Source organism: Chelonoidis abingdonii, chromosome 2 (assembly GCF_003597395.2).
Source record: "Chelonoidis abingdonii isolate Lonesome George chromosome 2, CheloAbing_2.0, whole genome shotgun sequence".
NCBI classification, from domain to species: Eukaryota; Metazoa; Chordata; order Testudines; family Testudinidae; genus Chelonoidis; species Chelonoidis abingdonii.
This window is the reverse complement of record NC_133770.1, coordinates 133,160,717-133,185,308: the sequence shown is the minus strand read 5'-3', so window position 1 is coordinate 133,185,308 and position 24,592 is coordinate 133,160,717. Positions and strand designations below refer to the sequence as shown.

The window sequence follows — 24,592 nt, the reverse complement described above, 5'->3', positions numbered from 1 at the left end:
GGTTTAACGGCATGGATTAAAGATACTTCGCATGAGTTAGTTGGGAAAACCTACTCAATATCAGCCAGTGTTATACGAGTATCTGCAAAGTATTGTTAGCCCATCACTGCATCACTTAAATATCAATATTTATAGAAAAGCTTGGAGGTAAAGGGAATTATTGTGCCCAGAAATCCTTGACAATATTTTTAATATTTATTCCTGTTTGCAACTTGTATCATATGTTATAAGGCAACTAAGAAAAATTCCCTTAAAAAACTTCCACGTAATGCGTTCAACTAAATCTTGGCAATAAGATGTACGTGATAAACAGCAGAACTAAATAAGTAACATTATGTGTACTGTATATGATAATATATATAATATTGTATACTATACAAATGCAGAAGTTTATTTTCAAAGTATACCGTTATTAAATTGGAGGAATGGAACTCCATGAGAATCTACTTGGTAATACTGCTACAAAGTGATGATTCATAGGTTCCATTTTGTTGTTGTTGTTGTTGCTGTAAAGGCTTTAAATGCCATTCAAAAGATCAGTAGGAATTATCAAGAATTAAATGACTAGAGATTAGCAATTTAAAAAAAATAATTATCAATTGGCTGCTTTTAAGAGAGAATTTACTTAAGTTCAGTTGAAATAACAGTAATCCAAAGAATCAGCAGTCTTCATACAGTATATATGGTAAAAATTGTCTAACAGTCTTTGTGTTGCAAAGGCACAGAGGCCACACATTTAGGTCCAGACATCCTGGAGATAGCGTTTTTCTTGTCGTAATGTAGCCAGAATTTTCATTGCTTCCAATTTGTCAACTCCAGCATCAGTGCTTAAAATGTCCACTAAAGTATCATTCACATCTTTAGCCATGTGCTTTGCATCTCTAGAAAAGACAGAGGGGAAAAAAAAAAGTACTTATTAACAGATTTCTCCTTTCACCAACAGCCACAGATATAGGATGTTTTTGGAAACAAGCAATAATTTTTAAAATAAAGAAATGCAGAATTTATGTTGGCTTGTACCATAGACACTGATTGTTTATGTACTTGAGAGTGGTGGCAACAGTAATACCTCAGACAGCTAAGACCTGAAGCTTTCAGTACACTCAAATGTATGTGGAGCAGAGACTCTGATCCACATTTAAATTGGAAGAAAATAATTGCATTCTGCTGGATGGAATTAGACTTGATCAAGTGTTTGTGATTATGCTGCCCTCTCGACGCACAGATACAGAAAGAATAAAAGCCCTAATGCTACTCACCCCTTAGTAGTAGTAGTAGCAGCAGCAGCACAAGAAGCAGACGTCTGTTTTTGGAGGAGAAGCTACTGAGTTCTGGGCCTAATGCCACGTGTTCAAATAACTGTCTGTCTGTAAGTAATCAGGGATGCATTACAAACCTAGATGCTCCTAAAAATCCTGCACCTGCAAGTGTGTTAGATCTCCATACACAAAAACTCAGACCATAAGGATGCTATTGCTACACAAAACATTCCATAAAGTTCCACAAGGGCAGGAAAAGAGGGCTAATGGAATTCTCCAAGGGAAGATATTCTGGGGAGCTGTCTGCTTCACCTTACCTCCAAACCTACAGAATGCCAGCTGAAGGGCTATCATCACATACACATATGTATATGCAATGAACTATGGAGGTATATCTTCCACTTTCACAAGAGTGAGACCATTTGCTTGTAGCCTGTTCTACTTTAAGTAGATAACACTATATGAACAAGAAACATTTCTGAAAAATTATATGGTGAGAACAAGCAATGGAGTAGTGGAATGCCTGGCCATAACCTAAGAAAAAGATTAAGCTGTACAGATGGATGATTAACATTATACCATAAAGTTAACACGCTAAAAAACAGGAATATTTCAGTACAGTATAACCTCAGAGTTACAAACACTAGAGTTATGGACTGACCAGTCAACCACAGACCTCATTTGGAATCGGAAGTACACAATCAGGCAGCAGCAGAGAGACACAAAGCTAAAAAAGTACAGTACTGTGTTAAACATAAACTACTAAAAAAAGTAAGGGAAAGCAGCATTTTTCTTTTTCATAGTAAAGTTTCAAAGGTGCATTAAGGCAATGTTCAGTTATAAACTTTTGAAAGAACAACCATAAAGTTTTGTTCAGAATTATGAACAACCTCCACTCCCAAGCTGTTGGTAACTCTGAGGGTCTACTGTATTGTAAATGCCAGTCATTTACTTGATGCTGCTGCAAGTCTTTAAAATGTTTCAACAATTTCAATTAAATGCTCCCTCTATTAGGCATTCAAACTCTAGTCTACTCACCCACATACATAGAAACAACCTCTCTCCTTCAGCAGGACTCTGGCAACCTCTTTAGCATAAAGTCGAATGCTGTCTTGCACATATTTCGTTGGCTTTTTTTCTGCTGCAGCTGGAGGATCTCTTGAGAAACAAACCTTAAGATGAGTTAATGTGCCATTTTCAACAAAACTTCTGAGCTCATCTCTGAAAGACAATGCAAAACATTAGAAATCAGTATCCCAAGCATAAATACAAGGCGCAACACAGAGCTCCAATACTACCTACAGAACCTGCCTGAATAAGTAGTCTCTGTCCTGATGTTGGCAGCCAAAAAACAGCCATGTCTCTCCAAACTTCCAGTCCATATGCTCTTCTTGGAGTTTCTGTCTAAATGCACAAGGGAAAAAAGATACATATACACATAAATGTGTAAACCCAGTCTTTTATTCAGTCAGTATTGCAACTATTACACTCACGGATCATCTAAACTCTAACGCTCCTTTATGTTGGCAAAACAGCATAAAGGGGACTTCACTGTAAAGCACTCAGCACTGACTTAACTCTGCTATCACTGAAATCTATGGGAGCTTTGCCATTGACTTCAAAGGGAGAGCAGTGAGGCCAACACTGAGCCCTTTTGAAAATCCTTCCCAACAATCCTGAATAATGAATGTGAAGGCTATCATCCTTAGTATCTTTCATTAGAAGCATTACACAAATATTTGGGGAGAAAAATCAGCTCAAGCCATTTTCAGCATACTGTATATCTATCATTTCCGACTTTATAGGAGTAATCTTGGCAATACTAAATCACGGGAGTTAGTTTTGCTGCTAGAAATAATACCAAAAATAGAGAACTCTTGGTTCTCTATCTGTGACTTTTTGTTTAACTTTTTGTTAGAAATATTTCATATAATCACTGCACAATTTGGCGCTGAAATTCTTTTAACTGTTTAAGGTGAGATATGGAAAGTATTTAAAGATCTAAAGAAATGCTTTAGGGATGAGAATTAAACAGCAAGTTTGTACAAATGGATTCAGTTAATAACATAAGCACAGATCCAAAGTTTTATTCATCCCTTAAACATAACCTATTTTAAAATGAGGATACCAGAACCCCCTCTCCCTCATCATCTGACTTCTCCTAGTGAAGTGAAGGAATCAGGGGGCTCCCAAGACAGTCCATACTTGTTCCTACCATATCTAAAAGCCTTCATTTGTTATACTCCCACACAATGACCACTTTTCTCTCCCCTTTACACCTTTCAAATGGCATTGTGGGACCCACCGCATCTGGCACCATCTCTCAAGAGCCCCAGTTCCACTTTAGCCAAAGTCCCACCTGCTCTGGGGCAAGGCTTTGCCATAGCTACCAAGTTAAAATGAATTCTTCAAGAGACATCTGCCATGGAACAAGAGACATAAGCTAGTTTCTGCCAGGAGACCTGCACAGTAGGATGCTTACTTGTGGGAAAAATGATAGTTTTGCTCCTTTCCCTGAACTTAGCTCTCCCAAACTGTACTCCCCTTTGCCTAATTCTGTTCCCCTCCTAATTCATTCCCTCCCTGCTCTTTCTCTGATTATCAGCACCAGGAAGGCAACCTTCCAAGAGAGAAGCAGTAGAGGGCCCAATGGCAGCAGTTTGAAGGGAGGACACATGAGCCTCGATGAAACCAGTTCTAAGTCCCATGGGGGAACTGGCTTGTGGACCTGAGGAGAAAATCTCTCCAGTTCCTTAAGAAAATGGACTGTCATCTCATGAGAGAACACTGTGGGTGGAAAGCCAAAATTGCTGCTAAACGCACCTCGATAGATGAAAGGGGCAAGCCTTGTTGTTTTAGATGAAGCAAATAGTGCAAGACAGACTGGAGAATGAATCAGAGAAAGTTTGGGATGTGCATATCAAGAAGCGTTTCTACTTGGCCAGGCAGGTAGCCCTAGTGCAGCATTTCTCAAATGCTGCCACCAGGACGTTTTCTTGCAGCTAGAGTCTCCTGGGCAATGACTTTTTTTGGGGGTGAGGGGTGGGTGGAGAAGAGGAGAGCAGTGTACCTTCCCCAGGGCCACCAGCAGGGGTTGGACCCTGACCCCTTGCGGAGCCACAGTCAATCAGTGAGGAGCAGTCAATCAGTGAGTTCCCACCTTCCCAAGGGCACTGAGGCTCCAGCTTGGGGCTTCACCTTGGGGTGGCGGGTGGCAGGCTTCAGTCAACGGGCTTTGAGCTCCAGCCCTGAACTCGAGCCACATGGCAGCAGGTGCTGGGCCTTGGCTCACCACCACGCCTGCATCGCCCCTGGCCCCTACTGCCTCCCTACCCACCTCCCCATCCAGGGCTTAATTTGTCCTCTGGTCTAACAGGGTTGAGGAACTCTGTTGTGAAAATTGATACTTGTATGTTTGTTAATATCATTTTTCACAGCCTCCCAACTAGCTAGTAAGTCTGTTGTGAAAAGTGTTATTAACAAATATTACTTTTCATAGCAGCAGACTTACTAGCTAGCAAGTCTTTAAAAAAAGAAAGCAACCAAAAAAGCAAAAGAAACAACAAAAAAAGACAAGAATGTGCAAAGCACCGTATTTGCGTTTCTGTTCTGTTTAGATCCAGTAAAAAAAAAAGAGGCAACCGCACATTAGTTTTATTATTGAGTCTGCGAAAATAAACTCTACATAAATAAATTATGATAATTTGGACATGTATATTTATGTGTTTCTCCTAAAGTTAAGTAAATATTTTAGGAAAAACTGTCAAAGTGGCCACCAACAAAAGCTGATGGCTGCACTCTGAGGCTACCAAAAAAAATGTTGTGAGAACCCTGCTCTAGTGGATGGCTTCCTACTACTTAGCAGGACCTGGTGAATTTCTTCAAAACAGACCTGCTTCTCCAGGTTCAGCCATGTAACATCCATTCACTTAGGTGAAGGGAGATGACGTTTGAGTGGAGTAACTGGCCGTGGTCTTGTGAGATCAGGTCTGGATGGAGCAGAAGCAGGGTTGCTATTGATGGATCTAGTAGTGTGCCAAACCATGGTTGGTGTGGCCACGCTAGGGTGTTAAGAAATAACTCTCGCCTTGTCCCATTTGATTTTCAGGAGGATCTTGTGAACTAGAGGAACGGGGGGAAATGCATAGGACAGGAGTTCTGTCCATGGAACTAGGAAGGCTTCAGAGACGGAGCCTGTGCTGTGCTCCCACAGTGAGCAAAACTAATGGCATTTCCTGTTCTGCTTGGTCACGAACAGATCTATCTGGGGAGACCCCTACTTTTGGAGGATGAAGCTCGTGACCTCCGGATGAAGGGACTACTTGTGGTGAGAGGAAAAGGATCTGCTGAGGTCCTCCACAAGTGTATTCCAGGCTCTCGGAAGATGTGAAGGCTTGAAGTGGATGGAGTGCTTCATGCAGGTTTCATAAACAGATGGCCATTTGACACAGGGTGGAGGGCTACCTGTTGAATAAACTTTCCTTCCAAACAGGTCCAGCTTTCTTGCATCCTTTTGTTTGGTGGTAGCACTTGTCTGGCCCTCCTGTTGGCCACTGACTCAATGAGGGACCCTGGAAGAGGGTGGGAGTATGGGTACTCGTATCTGTCGGCTGGCACATAAAATTTCTTTTCAGCACTCTTTGAGGTGGGGAGCAGAGAAGAAGTAGTTTGCCATAGCGCCTTGACTGGACCCATTACTGCCTCATTAATGGGCAAGTTAGGAGTTGCTGCAGCCAGGATGTCAATAAGGCTATGGGATGATTCCTTAAGCTCCTCAATCTCTATCCCCAGGTTAGCTGCTATCAGTTTCAGAAGGTCCTAATGGGTCCTGAAGTTGTCCTGCAGAAGTGACCTACTCGGCCCTGAGATGGACATCTGGGTTGGAGGGTCTTCTTCCTTTTCCTCAGCCCCAATAATGTTGATGGGAGCCACATCCTGAACATTGGTACCAGGGTTGGTACAGGAGTTGGGGTCCAGTGCAGAGCAGGGAAGAGCAGTAGCCAGCCTCTTGGAAGCCACCGAATAAGCTCAGTGGGAGGGGTGACCCGATGCCTTCCAGTAAGGCCACTACATAGACCACTGTTCACTTGGCCAGGCACTGTGGGACTGACCAGTACTGACCAACATCTGGAGGTTGTCACACCCCAAAGGCCTCCTCCCTCAAGGGGTCCCCTGGGGAGGGCAGATCAGCACTGTATATTGCTAATGCAAGCATTGCAGGGCATTTTGGGAAGGGTCAAAGGTGTGAGTGAATGTGGAATGGAAGATTTGCATTGGGGGAATGGGGGCATTGCACTGTATGTAAGAGAGCAGTATGACTGCTCAGAGCTCCAGTATGAAACTGCAGAAAAACCTGAGAGTCTCTGGATTAAGTTTAGAAGTGTGAGCAACAAGGGTGATGTCGTGGTGGGAGTCTGCTACAGACCACCAGACCAGGGGGATGAGGCTTTCTTTCGGCAACTAGCAGAATTACTAGATCGCAGCCCTGGTTCTCATGGGAGACTTTAATCACCCTGATATTGCTGGCGAGAGCAATACAGCATGCACAGACAATCCAGGAAGTTTTTGGAAAGTGTAGGGGACAATTTCCTGGTCCAAGTGCTGGAGAACCACTAGGACCAGAGCTCTTCTTGACCTGCTGCTCACAAACAGAGAAGAGTTAGTAGGGGAGAAAAAGTGGATGGGAACAGGGGAGGCAGTGACCATGAGATGGTCGAGTTCATGATCCTGACACAAGGAAGAAAGGAAAGCAGCAGAATACAGACCCGGATTTCAGAAAAGCAGACTTTGACTCCCACAGGGAGCTGATGGGCAGGATCCCCTGGGAAAATAACATGAGGGGAAAGGAGTCCAGAGAGCTGGCTGTATTTTAAAGAATCCTTGATTGAGGTTCAGAAAAAACCATCCTGATGTGTAGGAAGAAATAGTAAATATGGCAGGCGACCAGCTTGGCTTAAAGGTGTAATCCTTGCTGATCTTAAACATAAAAAAGAAGCTTACAAGAAGTTGAACTTGTGACAATGACCAGGAGAGTATTAAAATACTGCTCGGCATGTAGGACTGAAATCAGGAATGCAAATCACACTTGGAGTTGCAGTTAGCAAGAGATGTTAAGGGTAACAAGAAGTGGTTTCTTCAGGTATGTTAGCAACAAGAAGAAGATCAAGGAAAGTGTGGGCCCCTTACTGAATGAGGGAGGCAATCTAGTGACAGAGGATATGGAAAAAGTTAGTATCAATGCTTTTTTTTGCCTCTGTCTTCACAAACAAGTCAGCTCCCAGACTGCTGCACTGAGCAGCACAGGTATGGGAGAAGAGTGACCAGCCCTCTGTGGAGAAAGAGTGGTTCAGGACTATTTAGAAAAACTGGAGAGCACAAGTCCAGGGGCCAGATGCACTGCATCGGAGGTGCTAAAGGAGTTGCGGATGTGATTGCAGAGCCACTGGCCATTATCTTTGAAAACTCATGGCAAACGGGGGAGGCCCAGATGACTGGAAAAGGCTACTGTAGTGCCCATCTTTAAAAAAGAGAGAAGGAGGAGGATCGGGGAACTATAGGCCAGTCAGCTCACTCAGTCCTTGGAAAACTCATGAGGCAGGTCCCAAGGAATCATTCTGAAGCACTTAGAGAGAGGAAATGATGATCAGGAACAGTCAGCATGGATTTACCATGGCAGTCATGCCTGATTACCTAATTGCCTTCTATTGAGGAGATAACTGCTCTGTGGATGAGGGGAAAGCGATGATGTGTTATTCCTTGACTTGCAAAGCTTTTGACACCGTCTCCCACAGTATTCTTCCAGCAATTTTAAAGAAGTATGGGCTGGATGATTGGACTATAAGGTGGACAGAAAGCTGGCTAGATCGTTGGGCTCAACCGTAGTGATCAAGATCCATGTCTAGTTGGCAGACGGCTTTAAGTGGAGTGCCCCAGGGGTCGGTCCTGGGGCCTGTTTTGTTCAATATCTCATTATGATCTGAGGATGGCGTGGACTGCACCCTCAGCAAAGTTTGCAGATGACACTAAACTTGGAGGAGTGGTAGATACACTGGAGGGTAGAGATAGGTACAGAGAGACCTAGACAAATTGAGGATTGGCCCAAGAAAACCTGATGAGGTTCAACAAGGAGAAGTGCAGAGTCCTGCACTTGGACGAGAAGAATCCCATTCCTGTTACAGACTAGGGACCGAATGGCTGAAAGCAGTTCTGCAGAAAAGGACCTAGGGGTTACAGTGGCGAGAAGCTGGATATGGTCAACAGTGTGCCTTGTTGCCAAGGCGGCTAATGGCATTTGGGCTGTATAAGTAGGGGCACTGCCAGCAGATCGAGGGACGTAGCATTTCCTCTCTCTTCGACATTGGTGATGCTCATCTGGAGTATTGTTTCAGCATTACAAGAAGGATGTAGAAAAATTGAGAGAGTCCAGCGGGAGAGCAACAAAAATGGCGAGGGCTGGAGCATGTGACTTATGAGAGGGCTGAGGGAACTGGGATTGTTTAGTCTGCAGAAGAGAAGAATGAGGGGGGATTTGATAGCTGCTTTCAACTACCTGAAAGGGGGTTCCAAAGAGCTTGGATCTAGACTGTTCTCAGTGGTACCCAATGACAGAACAAGGAGTAATGGTCTCATGTTGCAGTGGGGAGGTTTAGGTTGGATATTAGGAAAAACTTTTTCACTCAGAGAGTAGTGAAGCACTGAAATGGGTTACCTAGGGAGGTGGTGGAATCTCTTTTCTTAGAGGTTTTTAAGGTCAGGCTTGACAAAGCCCTGGCTGGGATGATTTAGTTGGGGATTGGTCCTGGTTTGAGCAGGGGGTTGGACTAGATGACCTCCAGAGGTCCCTTCCAACTCTGATATTCTATGAGTCTATGATTCCCTTGCAGGGAGCAAGAGGACAAAAGGGGGAAGGAGGAAAAGAGCAGAGAACGGGTTAATTTGACACTCCAGCTTGCTCAGTCAAAAGGTAAAGCACCAACTCTGGCCCAAAGATGCAGCTCAAAAACGATGCTCAGCTGCCTGCCAAGAAAAAGGGGGGCCTGGATTCCCGCCCCCTGCCGACCAGCCGTGAGAAAGGAGAATTCAGCTAAACAGACAGACCTGTGGAGGAAGCCCAAAATGAATGAGACAGCGAAGGCCAACATGGGGAAAAACAAAGTCCCGCTGGTGTGTCTGGAGCCAATGTGTTTTGGAATAGTTGGAGACCACAGAAGGCCATTTTGGACTAGTACAGAGCACCAGAAACAAAGGTCATAGAACGAAACACCCCCAAAGGAAGCCTGGACTCAGGACAGAACTCTCGTTCACCGTTCCCCCTCTTCTTCTAATGTTACAGCCAGGCTTGGCCAGCCATAGGTAGAGCGTGTGAGAGCATGAAAATGGGTTAGGGCTTGGGGCACTAACGCTTTCTTCCTTCCTCTGAGTGACATGGGGAGCACCTATCACTCTCCCTGTTATTTTATTATCTTATTAATAAAGCTTTAAAATTTAACCCTTGGTGCGTTTCGTCATCTCCTCCTCAAACAATCCTGTGGCCTCAGCATGATCACTTGATACCTCAGGCAGATTGGTAACAGAAATGTCACAAGGTGCACAGAATGGGTACTGGTGGTGGCCCTTTGGCTGGACACTGGGTACCACCTCAGACTCAAAGTCCCCCCAAGGTGACCACAGAGGAGCGGTACCCCCGTCTTCATCTCCATTTGGTGCCAAGGATCTGGAGACCACTGGCAGAACAGAGATAGTCACAAAGAGGGTATCAGGCATGGTTTGCGCCCCATGCTCCCTCCTGCTCAGTGTCATCAGAGATGGCAGCTGTCCCATCAGAGTTGGTGGAACGGGGAGTGTCAAATAAGTCCCTGGCCACTGCAAAGGCATCAGTGGTTGATAGTACTGTCAATCTGCTGGTGCCACAGTGGCTTCTGGGTGTCAGGAGAGGGTTCCTCACCGGACCTGAAACTCTGTGCAGAGTTGATCATGGTGTTGTGGGACCATGGATGGAGAAGTGGCCTGACCCAGGTCACACTCCATTGCCTTCGTCATGTTTGTCTTTCTTCTGCACTGGTGAGTGCCCTTTGTCAGTGTGCTGCTTTTTGTGTTTCTTCCTCAGCACCAGAGATGGGGAATGGTACCAGGAAGTGTGCAGTGCTGGAGGAGTGATTCGTACTGAGGTTGAAGTGCTCAGTGCAGAACTGGAATGGCTTGGATTCTTCCATTAGGATAGCCTTCAGTCTTATCTCTCGTTTCCATTTTGATAAGGGGTCTAAAGTCCTGACAAATATGGCACTGGTCTGGCATATGAATTTTTCCCAAACACTCCAGACAACTGGAGTGTGGGTCACTAATAGGCATAGGTTTGCCACAGGAGGCAAAAGGTTTGAAGCCCAGGGACTGGGGCATGCCCAGCCCTGGGGGCAAAAGCAGAATGGATTTGACTTAAATCACTAGTCAGGAAGACTCGATTTAATCATGGATTTCTACATAAAAGTGCATTCTTGTTGGTTGTTATAAAAAATGGTTACCTACTTTCTTGTAACTATTCTTCAAGATGTGTTGTTCACGTCTATTGCACATTAGGTGTGCACGCACCGCGTGCATGAGCGTTGGAAACTTTTCCCTTAGCAACTGCCATTGGGCTGGTGGGGGGTACCCCCTTAGTGGCACCACCGTGCCATGCATACATACCCCCGCTGGCACGACTCCCTCCAGTTCCTTCTTGCTAGTGACTCCAACAGAGGGGTAGAAGGGTGGATGTTGGAATGGACGTGAACAACAGATCTCGAAGAACAACAGTTACTAGAAAGTAGGTAACCGTTTTTTCTTCTTCGCGTGCTTGTTCACGTCCATTCCACATTAGATGAATCACAAGCTTACCTTTGGAGGAGGGTAGAAGTCACGGAACAACTGGTCAGAGGACCGCCCTGCCAACTGCTGCATCCTCCCGGGCCTGCTGGTTGACCGCATAGTGGGTTGTAAAGGTATGCACTGATGACCAGGTGGCTGCCCTGCAGATCTCCTGGATCGGAACCTGTGCCAGGAAAGCCGCGGAAGCTGCTTGCGCCCCGGTTGAGTGGGCCGAGACTGGAGAGGCTGGAACACCTGCGAGGTCATGACACACTGGGAGGCCTCTCATCCTCTTAGCTACGGCCACAAACAGCTGGATTTACGAAATGGCTTGGTGTGTTCCAAATAGAATGCCAACGCTTGATGGATGTCCAGGGTATGTAGGCTGCGGTGACTTGGGGCCACATGGGGTTTGGAAAAAAACACTGGTAGACAAATGTCCTGACCCAGATGGAATTGTGAGACCACCTATGGGAGGAACTTGGGGTGCGGCCAGAGCTGCACCTTGTCTCTGTGAAACACTGTGTATGGTGGCTCTGAGGTGAGTGCCCTCAGCTCAGATATCTTTCTGGTCGAGGTGATAGCCACCAGGAATGCCACCTTCCAGGAAATGTGGAGGAGGAAGCAGGTAGCAAGGAGCTTGAACGGGGGCCCCATGAACTCAGACAGGACTAAGTTGATATTCCATGGATGGACGGGGGGTGTGTGAGTACAGGAACACCCTCTCCAGACCTTTAAGGAATCGCCCCACCGTTGGGTGGGAGAACACTGAGCCCCCTGAAAACACCGGATAGAAGGCAGAGATGGCCATCAGGTGCACTCTGATGGAGGACGGGGCCAGGCCTTGCTGCTTGAGGTGAAGTAGGTACTTTAGGATGGCGGCACTGGGGCCTGGCGTGGCTGCACCTGCTGTGGCCCACACCAGCACAAAACCTCTTCCACTTGGCCAAGTAAGTCGCCCTGGTAGAGGGCTTCCTACTACCAAGTAGAACCTGCTGCACAGGCAGGGAGCACTGGCTCTCCAAAGCATTTAGCCACAGAGCTTCCACGCTGTCAGATGGAGAGATTGCAGGTCAGGGTGGAGAAGCCATCCTCTGTCCTGCGTGATGAGGTCCTGGTGTAGGGACAGGGTTAATGGGGCTTCCACTGACAGCTCCAGGAGTGTAGTGAACCAGTGCTGGTGGGGCCAGGTCGGAGCGATGAGGATGACTGTCGCCCTGTCCCTGCGCACCTTGAGCAGGACCTTGTGCACCAGCAGGATCAGGGGAAAAGCGTATTTCAAGTCCCCTCCCCACAGGATCATGAACATGTCGGCCCAGGCTGCGACCTTGGAATAAGCAGAACTTTGGACACTGGGCATTGCCCTGGGTAGCGAACAGGTCTACCCAGGAAAATCCCCAACTTGTGGAAGAGCAAATGCATGACGTCTGCTCTGAGTGTCCACTCGTGCATGTGATACGACCTGCTGAGGTACTCCGCCAGTTTGTTCCGCTCCCCAGGGAGATACGATGCCTTGAGGTGAATGGTGTGGAGTATGCAAAAGTCCCAGAGAAGGAGAGACTCATGGCAGAGTGGGGAGGAACGGGCTTCGCCCTGCTTGTTTATATAAAACATGGCGGTAGTGTTGTCTGTCAGAACTGTCATGCTGTGGCCACTCAGAGTGGCGTGAAAGGTCTGACAGGTTAAACGAACAGCCCTGAGCTCCTTTACATTGATATGGAGTGACCGCTATACTCCCGACCACAAGCCCTGAGTCCTCAGGTCCCCCAGGTGAACACCCCATCTGAGATCTGATGTGTCCGTCACAAGCATCAGGTCCTGCTGTTGTGCGGCAAAGGGGATGCTCTCGCAAACCATGGACTGGGACTGCCACCAAAGCAAACAGCCCAGCACGTTCCCTGGGGCTTTCACTACCAAGTCCAGGGTGTCCCTGCCTGGCCGGTGTACACGGGAGAGCCAAGCTTGCAGAGCCCTGAGTCTTAGTCTGGCAAGTTTGACTACATGCGTGCATGCTGCCATGTGGCCCAGCAGCTGCAGGCAACATCTGGCCATTGTAGGGGGGAAGTGGAACAGGGAGTTCACTGCTTGCTGGATGGCCAGGAATCGTGATTCCAGCAGGCTTGCTCTTGCCTGTACCGCCCCTATGAATTCCACTCCCTGTGTTGGAACGAGAGTGGACTTGGGGATGTTGACCAGGAGCCCCAGCTTGCGGAATAGTCTTAGGGCCACCTGCACGTGGGTACGAACTTCCTCTTCAGACCAATTCGCCAGGAGCCAGTCATCGATGTACGGGTAAACCTGAAGCCTCTACCTGCATAAGAAGGCCGCCACTATTGCCATGCATTTTGTGAACACACGTGTGCTGTGGCTAGGCCAAACAGGAGAACCGTGAACTGGTAATGGTCCTGGCCCATGGTGAAATGCAGGAACCGGCGATGTGGTGGGTGGATGGCGATATGAAAGTAGGCATCCTTCATGTCGAGGGCAGCGTACCAGTCCCCCAGATCCAGGGAAGGGATAATGGTGCCCAGAGAGACCATATGGAACCGGACCTTGACCAGGAACTTGTTGAGCCTGCACAGGTCTAGAATGGGACGAAGGCCCCCTATGGTCTTGGGAATGAAAAAGTAGCAGTAGTAGAGCCCTTTCCCCCTTAGGTGTAAGGGCACTAGCTGTACCACCCCCGCCTCTAGGAGCAAGCGAACCTCCTTTTCTAGGTGGTGCTCATGAGAAGGGTCCCTGAAGAGGGACAGGGAAGGGGGGTGAGGGGTAGGGAGGGAGGAAAACTGCAGCATGTATCTGCTTTGCACTGTGTGCAACACCCAACGGTCCGACATAATGCTGGACCACGCACAGGAGAAACGGGACAGGCGGTTCAGGAAACAAGCAGACAGATCTAGTGATTGAACTGGTACGCTGTCCTCGAGCGCACCTTCAAAAGCCTGGCTTAGGGCCTGGTTGTGATTTGTGTTGGCCTTGGCTCTGGTCCGGCCTAATAGAGAGTTGTTATTGCACCACCTTCTGTTATCTCCACCTCGCCTGCAGTAAGGCTCATACCTAGGCCGAGGCTGGTAGTAGCACTGAGGGGGAGGCTGTGGCTTCAAGGACTTCCTCTGAGTTGCCAGGGTGTGCATACCCAGCAACTTGAGAGTAGCCCTTGAGTCTTTGAGGCTACGTAGCTTTGCATCTGTCTGGTCTGAAAAGAGTCTGAACCCTTCAAAGGGGAGGTCCTGAAGCGAATTCTGGACCTCAGGTGGCAGGTCTGATTCCTGAAGCCACATCGATTGCCGCATGACCACGCCAGACACGGTTGTCCTGGCTGCCGCATCAGCTGAATCCAAGGACACCTGAAGAGAGGTCTTCGCTACGGCCTTGCCTTTGTCCACCAGGGCCGTGAACTCCTGTTGGGAACCCTGCGGGAGGTTGTCCTTAAACTTCCCTACTGCCGCCCAGGAGTTGAAGTTATGCCTGTTGAGGATGGCCTGCTGCTTAGCAAACTGGAGGCCCCCTGACAAATACACCTTCGTGCCGAACAGGTCCAGGCATTTCGCTTCCTTGGTCTTAGGTAGGGGCCTGCTGCCCATTGCGCTCTTTCTCGTTCACTGCTGAGACTACCAGGGAACATGGGTTTGGGTGGCGGAACAAGAACTCATATCCCTTTGACGGGACAAAGTACTTTGCTCCACACCTTTGGCTGTTGGCATGCTGGAGGCCGAGGTCTGCCATATAGTCTTACAGTTCGACTGGATGGTCTTAATGAGCAGGAGCGCTATTCTGGATGGACCTTCTGGGCTCAGAATGTCCACTATGGGGTCCTCCTGCTCAACCGCCTCCTGAGCCTGCAACCCCAAGTTATGGGCAACTTTATGCAGCAGCTCTTGGTTCTGTGGTCTATTGGCAGGGGCCCTGATACCACCGTGCCTGCCACTGCTTCATCCAGGGATGATGAGGAGGTTAGCAGCTGCTCAGCTTCCTCCTGCTGGTCTTCCTGGTCCCCCTCCGTCTAGGGAGGTGCTTCCACATCGGGCTGGGGCAGATGACCTTGGGGCAGCACTGGACTTGGTGCTGGTCTCTCATTCGACAAAGATGTAGGTGGTCTGGACACTGTAGCTTCTCGCATGGACAAATGTTGGTGTGAGGACTGGGACCGCTGCACCGAGCAGCTGGCCATAGAGGGATCCCCTTGCTGCTGGTGGTAGGCCCAAAGGGTCCAGAAGGGCCAGTGTCCTGGTGGCCCCCTTTGGGAGTGCCAACCAGCCTGGTGTTCCCTATTGTCCGGTAACTGTACCGGCCTGAGTTGGTGCCGGACTCTGACGACTCCGAATGCGAAGGCCATGGCGGTGCCGTCAATCTGTGCCAGTGGGAGGTCAGTGAGCAGCTTCTTGCTGATCGGGAACGGGACCAGTACTGCTGCTCTCGGGAACGGGACTGAGATCGGTACTAGTGCTCCTGAGACCGGGACCAGTGTCTTCTGGGAGCCTTCGGCGACAACTGGCTTGTCTCCTGGTGCCGGACCCTTTCACCAATTCTATGCGTTGAGTCACCTCCAGTACCAGGAATTCCCTCTGAGTCAGGGGTAATTGGGAGTCCCTGGACTCGGAGCTCGACCTGGACCAACGCCAGAAGCAATGTCAGGACGGTATCCTTGAACGGCGCACCACTGCCGGCTTTCCCCTCAATGGCACCCTGGGCATGGATGCAGGGGGCTTCTCCTTGGCCAGGAGGGGGCTTGCCGCCAATAACCCGATGAGGTCCTTCGCTGCCTCAAAGGTGTCAGGCGTGGAGGGCTGATCTATTACTCCCTCGAGCCTGTCGTCTGCACTGAGTTCACTCACAGCTGGACTTGGTGGGACTTCTGGCGCCGGTACCGTCGATGACAGTGCTGGTACAGCATTCAACAAGCTCTTCCCGATGCCCAGGTCCTTAAATGGTGCCAGTCTCCTTGTGGGGAATGTCCGCGCCCTTCCTTTCATTTAGCCTTGGGCTGCACCAGGTGAGCAGTGCAAGGACCTACTTTGGTGCTCCAAGGCCAACGGCTTGCGGTGCTTCCGCACCAGGTCTCTTGGTGACTCTGAAGCACTCCGCACCAAGGAGGCTAGAGCCGGCATTGGGTGCTCTGGGCCCAATGGCTACAGCGCAGCCTCCATTGCTTCAAACAAAAGTCTCTCTCTTTCTTTCTTCCAGGCTTAAACACCTTGCAAATCTTACACTGCTCTGTTTGGTGTGCATCCCCCAGGCAACATAGACAGGAGTTGTGAGGGTCACTAACTGGCATAGGCATGCGGCATGTGGTGCAAGCCTTAAACCCGTGGGCCTGCGGCATGCCCTGCCGCCCGGGACGGGCTGGAAGCCTCCAAACACCTAATCTATTAAATATCCACAACAAGGGAATGCTAACTAACTGATAACAGCTATGTAACTCTAATGCTAAGGGATTGTTTCTCGTACGAGAGCAAGAGGTTGTTCCAACGCCACCACGGATGGTAAGAAAGAACTGTAGGGGGGTTCAGCCAGCAGGGGTATATATGCACAGGGCAGCGGTGCCACTAAGGGGAGGCCCCCCACCGGCCCTACGGGAGCCACTAAGGAAAAATTTCCGAGGCTCGTGCACACAGCGCATGCACACCAAATGTAGAAAGGACGTGAACAAGCACTAGAAAAAGAACCTTAATACATATTCTTCATAACTCAGAGATAGATTTAGGTTTCATTTTTAGAAGGTACACACTACCATACATTTTTAAAGTGACTTATTTTGAAAACGTTTCAGATTATTTTTGCAGTTGACCAATGATTGGTTATTTCATTTACCAAAGGTAACTGAAGCAGATACTTATCAAGTCACTGTGAGGTGAACTATCTCCAGTTCAACACGTTAATCATTAACATTTGGAAGATTTTCTTGCCATGCTGTATTAGGAGGAGAACATCACCAGACAGACATTTAAATTGTTTTATTTAACTAAAACAACAACATTATGTATTCTAGATTTTTTTCTGCAACAGCAAACATATAATATTTTAACAAAACAAGCATATGAATTTTTGAATTTAAACTTGAGAGTTTTCTACAATCTGGTTTGTTTTTGTTAACATTGTTTTAACTAAAATAGTTAAATGAAATTTAAACAAAAAAAATTAAATCAACTATGTTAGCCAGGTCAACATAAAAAACTTAAAATATTGGCTTCTGCAGCTTACTCAGTCATCTTTTCCTTCATTTTCCTGTTTGTTCATAATCTGGAAAAGAAAAACAAGCTTTCCTCCTTTTTGAGGTCCCAAATGATTTCTCAGTTGGGAATGAATTAGTCCAAAGGAAGAAAATATTCTTTCTACACCAGCAGAAGAAGTGAGATTATCACTTCAACAGTTACTGAAGTCTCTAAGTGACATCCAGCAGTTCACTGGTGTGACTTTCTTTAAAACATCATCAGCAAACATATATTTCTTGAAAAGGTTCATTCTTAGCTCTGAAGTTTCCTATAGTTGGCATTATGGAGGGATGATTGCTGGATATCCATATCATAGCCAACTCTTCTTCTTCAGGAGTTAAGGTTTTATCCTGGTACCGGATATTGAGAATATTTGCAAGAAAATGAGCTGGAGGTAGTTCTTGTTCCATTCATTTTTTTAATGCTTGTAATTTAACTCTGCCATTGCATATTTCTCTCACTCAGTTCCTTCCAAATTTCAACAGCACCAGCAATAAAACAGCTATTTCCCTGCATTATGTTCAAGGCTACAGAAATAGGCTTCAGGGTACTCAGCATGTGTTCAACATTTCTCTTAAGCCCAATGCTGAGAACTCTAGCTGTGACAGTGCCATCTATTTTTTCACGATTTTGTTTGCAAACTACCATCAGATAGGCCAGTTCTTGATAAAGTGCTCAAAAGAGTCCACCACTGAGTTCCATCGCATGTCTTGTGGGAGAGTTTGCTTGGTTCCTCTCACTTTTTTAACAGCAGCTACTGCAAAGTGGTTATTATGGAAATATTTTGCAATTTCAACAACATTGAGCAACAACATCCTGGGCTCAATTTCTGGAACACTGAAATCTTTGGCTAGGAGGTGCATCAAATGAGCACTGCAACAGTATGTTATTAGCTTGAGACTCTCTTCTAAATAATTTCTTCTCATCTTGGATACATTTGCAGCTTTGTCTGTGACCAAGCTGTACTAGACATTTGAATTTTTTTTTCACAGTTTGTTATAGCTTTTACTGCTATTCTGTAAGTATTCTGCTGTATGTGCATTTCCTGATGTATTAATTGTTTCTGTAAGGAAGAGATTCCCTTCTTTTGGACATTGCTCCACCCATCAAGACTCAGGTTAACAATTTCACCCTTTAAACTTTTTGAATACTACTCAATTTCTTTCATACACTTTATCCACAATTTCCCTGCAACATCTGCTCTGTTGGGTGCACTGTATCCTGGTCTTAATGACTGAATCATGTTAATGAAGTGTGGGTTCTCAATCATATGGAAAGGGGTTTGTTGCATAAGCAAACCGGGCAATTTTTTCATCAATTAGCTCTTTTCGGTAATCTGCTGGTTCTTATCACAAACTTATCTATGGTTCTTTCTGGATGATGGAGGTTTTTTTTCTTTTTGCTACAGATGATATACTGTGGCTATGTGACATACATGATGTGACTGAAACACTATCATTAGAAGATACTCTGAAACTATAGAAAATGATGGTGATCTTGAAGGTGGATAGCCTTCAGAATCCTGTATGTTACGGATGGATTCTCCTAAACAAAATAAATCAATGCAGTTATTTAATTATTATTAGTATACTGCTCATTTAGTATTACTCATTGCATTCACTGACACTCAGTACTACTCAAGGGTGGCTCCAGAACCCAGCATGCCAAGCTTAAGCCTGGGGCGGCATGCCGCAGGGGGTGCTCTGCCGGTCGCCGGGAGGACAGCAGGCAGCTCCAGTGGACCTCCCGCAGGCGTGCCTGCGGAGGATCTGCTGGTCCCGCGCGGCTTCGGTGACCGGCAGAGCGCCTCCTGCGGCATGCCGCCCTGCTTGGGGCAGCGAAATGTCGAGAGCCACCCCTGGTACTACTTTAAAAGTGAAATTGTAAAAGGAAGATCTGCCTATTTCAGCTATTTATTTTTTATCACAACTGCATCTAAAATGATAGTACCATAGAGTAATAACTATCTTTTTTGCTCAAATATGAGAATCCAAGAATAGTCCAGAAGGAAGACAGGCAGTCCTTAAGAAAGAAGTGTGAAATAAAAAAGTTTACCAATCTGAAGATCCTGCATGTTCAGACATGTTCCTTTCATCATCTTCAACATAGCTTCCTCCTGAGAAGGAACACTTCTCATGATGTTGTTTCATTCAGGCAACCAGGCCTTGCATTTCTTTGTTGCACTCTTTGCATTTTGCATGCATGCCTGTCTTACTCACAGGTAGAGGAACTTCATTAAAATATTCCCAAACTGGGTCTTTCACGGCCTGCTGCCATTATAGGCTTTCCTTTCTAGTGAGAGAATGGTATGGTAGATCTCAGATCAATGAAGTCTACACTCAGAAAGAGCTCAAGACTTCCAGAATATGCTGCTCAAACACTTTCACTTTTGTTTCTACTGCCTGTCCCTCCCTTCTCACATTTATCTCCAGACTCTTCCTTGTCAGATCTATTCCACCCCCAACAATCTTCTATTTATTGAACTTTTTGAAACTTTGCACTTTTAGAGAGTGGTAAGGGATTGACACTGTGTATACAAATTTGCAGAGGGACAATAGGGTTGAGGTCTTATTTCTACCTCTAAATTATTTATTTATTTATTTTAAAACATTTTTGCTGTTAACAAGCATGTTATCTCTGGAGACACAAATTCACAGTTTGAGAACTACAAAACTAAGCATCTCTGATAGTATCTTCTAGACTGACCACAGAGGCCCATTGGGTAGATAGAAAGATTAACCTAAATAATCTGTACAAAAGCCCCAGGAACACCATAAGATTGGGTCCCTAATCCATGAACTATTGGAACTCATTTAAAAAACTCTTCTTAAATATTACATGAATATATTGTCTCATACTATAGAACAAGAATTTATAATCCCTATTCCATGATGAGATATCTTTGAGCTATAATGTATCTTAATTAAAACTATCTTTAGATAGGTTTTTTCCTCAAAAAGCATTTTCTCAAAAAAAAATGCAATTTAAATAAAAAAATCCAACTTTTTAAATTTGTTTTTTAAAAGAATAATTGATTTTTATCCACCCTGGGCAAACTATGCTAACTATATTTAAAACTAACAAACTATGAAACAGAGTACAAAACTATCGAGAAGAAGCCTTGCCAAAGCAAGAGGAGTTGTTCCAGAAACCGTCATGGACACTAAGAAAGAACTGAAAGGGTGTGCGTCTAGCATTACCCCTTAATCTGGTGCATGGCACCAGAGGGCGCTAGAGACTGCCTGATAGATTCACTGAGGGAAAAATTTTCAGCAATGGTGCATGCAGCTCGCATATGCCTAATGTGGAATGGACATGAGCAAGCACTTGAAGAATTTATTAAGCAAAATCTGTTGACTGTCAAAAATAAGATTAAAAACAAAACAGATCAGGTGGAAACAATGTTGGATGGAAGTCTGTGAAATTCAAATAATATTTTTGAGTTAAGATCTAAGATTTTTTTATGTGGTTTCAAGATGTTCTTGTTTGGACACTGGGTGTTTATGCATTCCTCAAAATACTGCAGATTTACAGAACTGTGGTATATTTTAAAGTTAGGATCTTATCAGATGATTAAGCACAAATTCAAAGCACTAATTTTTGTTTGTTTTTACTATATACTTTAAGCAGCTTGGTTGGAAACACTGACTGAAACTTGTAAAAAGCATGGAGTACACACATTAGTCCCATGATCTTAGTGCCAAATTCTCAAGTACTAGTCTCAGATCTGACAATAATTGCCTCTGTGCCTTGGGTCATTCACTTGCCCTCTTTTTCCTTTTGAGTTTTCCCTCATCTTTAAAAAATGGGGATACTAATACCTACCTACTTACCAGAAGTATTATGAGGATCATTCAGTGTATGTACAGCACTTTGAAGACTAAAAGCAATATATAAGAAGTTTTATTATTATTAATAGGGATGTGTTCTTCACTATGTTCTACCATATGGTTCCAAAATGTTCAGGGCAATCAAAACATACACAGTCAACACCCAGAGAATCTTTCATGCTCACTAAGGGCCTGATTCTGTTCACAATCACAGAAACTCCATGCCCCTCAGGTCTTCTCAGCAACAGAGGCTACTCTGTGTCCTGAGAGAGGATTCCCCTAGGCTCACCTCCAAAGGGCAGTCATATTTAACTTAGGTGGCTGCCTACTTCTTTCCCATTCCCAGAATCTGTCCAGTTCAATTGCAATAAAATGCATTCAAGCTTTGAAAAATGATGCTGGGGAGGCTTACAGCTTGCTTAATTCCATCTGAAAATCCCAGCGTGGGGAAATAGATCGGAGGTAAGGGTTAGATTGCTTCCCACATGAAGGATTGAAAGAGGAGATGTGTTGCCTGAAGACATCTTCTTGGCTTTCAGTTCAGAAACAGAGCTAGCTAGAAGACACTGGGGATGAGAGGAACCTTTTATCCCTGCCTCTGCAATGGCAATGAGGAGAGGAGGGGAAGAAGCAGGGAGAGCACCATCTCACTCTACAAAGTATACTGCAGTGTTGTTGGTTGTTTTGGTTTCTTCCTCACCCATTGGTAGATCTGTGCAAGGAGGTTACTACACTTCATTTATATCTTCTTTGCTGCTTCATGCTGTTGAATGCATCCATTTTCTTTCCCTTCCTCAGTCTCTTACACACCAAACTAATGTCTCCCAATGCACAGCCACTTCAGATGATCTACATGTGCCAAAAGATGATGCAGGCCATGGTCAGGATTGGGTGTTAAATATGAAAATTAACAGTTAAACTTATACTATTTGTCATGTGAAAAGGATGTCTGATAACACTGTCATAGTGTCTTAACAGGCATTTAAAATGTATTTCTGCCAACTTTGATGGCAACATTTTTTAAATTAACAATATAGAAAAATTTAAATAATTAGTATTCTGTTACAATTCTGTTATGGTCAGCTCCTCACAGTATTTGGAAGGAAATCTGTCAGTGTGTCACATTTTATAAAGAGTCACAGGAGGCATCAGGGGACTCACAAAAGAAAATCTACCAATTCAAATACAGCTTAAAAGGTGAGTCTGAGATTCCTTGGAAATACAGATGGTGTGTGAAGTCATGTGTGGAGGTAGCAGCTTTCACAGTTATGCATCCAGGACTGCATCCTCAAATGGCATATATTAGTGTTGCTCCATTGATTTAATGAAGCTCTGCCAATTTATACCAGTTGAGCATCAGCGTGAGTCCTCCAGAAATTTCGAGGAAGTCAGACGAAATATAGAAAGCCAAATTCTGCCTTTTATATGCTCATGCACAAGTTGAAAGAGTACATCTGGTGTCTATACAAGCCACATATAACACTTTGCTCTTACATAACATTTTTAATCTAAGGATCTCCTGGTATTTTACAAACAATAATTAAATCTCACTATTTGTGGAAGCTAATTAAACATACCATTATAGCAAATAGGTAACCTGAGGTACAGACTGGTTAAGAGACTTGTCCAAGGTCACACAATACAAAATAGAACTAGAAACAGAGGCCAGGAGTTCTGGCTCCCAGTCTTTTGTTCTAACCAATGCACACATCCTTCCTCTTGTAAAGAATTTATCACGCTCTATCAAATGTTATTCCTACAAACAAGGCATGTACTATGTTTGAAAGGAAATCAACAATATTTAAATTCAGCTCAGAAGGAATGGGAGCACATAAAGCAGCATGATGCTCTTTCACTTTCCCTCAATCATTGTGTACTTTGTGTCCTCTGAAATGTGCGTGTGTCAGACACATTGTAATAATCACAGTTTCATTTTGGAAATTTTGTTGCCATTTTTGTTAAAAGACTAAATCTGATAAATTTGCTGCTCACTAACATTCCAGTTCAATAAAGCACTTAAGCCCATGCAAGTGTTTTGCTGAGTATGGGCCCTAATTCTCATCCACCTTTGCAATATGCTTTGAGATCTACAAACGAAAAGTGCTTTATAACAGCAAAAGTATTACTACCACCACCATGCTGAATAAATTTAATAAGACCTTTCCAAATGAATCAATCAATAAATAGAAATTAAGGTGGAATTGTTTGAGCATATTGTGTGTGTGCATCTTAGGTTCTGATAACGTTTCTTCCTTTTTGCTGTGATTTTTCTAGCTGCTAGATATGCTCTTTCAAATGATTTTTCTCCTGATCAGAAGTCACTCTAGACAAGCTTTTGCTGCAACATCTGAAGAAAATGGAACTGAAGAGAAATTTATGGAACCTGTCTTGCTTCTCCTCCCTGGTTCAAGAGTGGATTGAAGGATAATTGAGATGACATGTTTAAGAGCTACTGAAAATGACCACTGGCCCTGACTCATGCAACCACAGCTGTAAACTTATTTAAATCTTTAGGTTGAATATACTGACGTTGCGATGTTTAAACAAGCTTTAAATTCACAAAACATTTTAGCAGGTCATTATACCCTCAGGGGCTATGGACTAGCATTAGAAACTTAAAATGCCTTGGTTTGTAACTACATAAAAATTTGATTAAATCTAAAAATTCCTGGCTGTCTCAAACAGCCCCTTAACAACAATAGGGTATTGCCATCATTATAATATGTAGGAAATTAGTCGCAGCAGCAAATATATTAGCTTGTTAAACCATGCACACTATGATTTTCTTTAGTAGTAATAACAAGAGTAAATTTAGACAACAAATCCTCTTAAACACCTCTACATCAGCAAATGCAGTTTCTGCCTGTCTCAATTAATATTTTCCTAAGAATTTATTACCCAACAGAAAATCATTTGACATTGCAACGATTCAATTTCATGCTTCACATACACATACTTCCCTAGTTTTTTTCCCCCATTACTGACACATCATCACCTACTCTTCCAAATCTCACAGTATAAATTACAAACAAAAGCACTGAGTTCTTGCTTTAAACCTATATGTTAAGTCAGAAGCAGGCTAGAAAACAGATCTGCAGAGATTTGAGTCAAAAAACCACAGTTTTTTCCATCACACACACAAAAGCTCCGCAAATCTACTGTTTTCCTACAATAACGGAAGAATTGTCTTTATGTATGTTTGAAACTCTTTAGAAATGAATGGGAATTAGCCCACATCAGTGCATAAGAAAAAGGTTGGGCTATTGTCCAAAAACAACATGTCAAAGAATATTTTATCACAGTACTTGTAGTATATGAAACAAACCTGCTCCAAAAATATTCAAGCTCTGAGTTGATAGTACTGCACTTAAATACCACATGTAAAATAACAATGATTTCCCATGAAAATGTTTACCATTAAATATTTACTTGTGTCCTCTATTTCTGAAGG

General features: G+C 44.8%; 1 protein-coding gene across 5 annotated transcripts in view; it reads right to left on the bottom strand.

The window, feature by feature from the left end:
• Positions 1-177: 177 nt before the first annotated feature.
• MTRR (5-methyltetrahydrofolate-homocysteine methyltransferase reductase) overlaps positions 178-24,592 on the bottom strand; it is a 152,825-nt gene continuing 128,410 nt past the window's right edge. For 4 of the 5 annotated variants that reach the window (XM_032786521.2, XM_075062670.1, XM_032786519.2 and 1 more), the window contains 3 exons: positions 2,571-2,663; positions 2,298-2,480; positions 178-881 (listed from right to left, as the gene is read on the bottom strand). In XM_032786521.2, the coding sequence (XP_032642412.1) occupies positions 737-881; positions 2,298-2,480; positions 2,571-2,663 (421 nt within the window). In that variant the 3' untranslated portion in view covers positions 178-736. Of the gene's footprint in view, positions 882-2,297; positions 2,481-2,570; positions 2,664-21,229; positions 21,991-24,592 lie in introns of those variants that run through there. The other variant, XM_075062671.1, reaches the window with a different exon arrangement.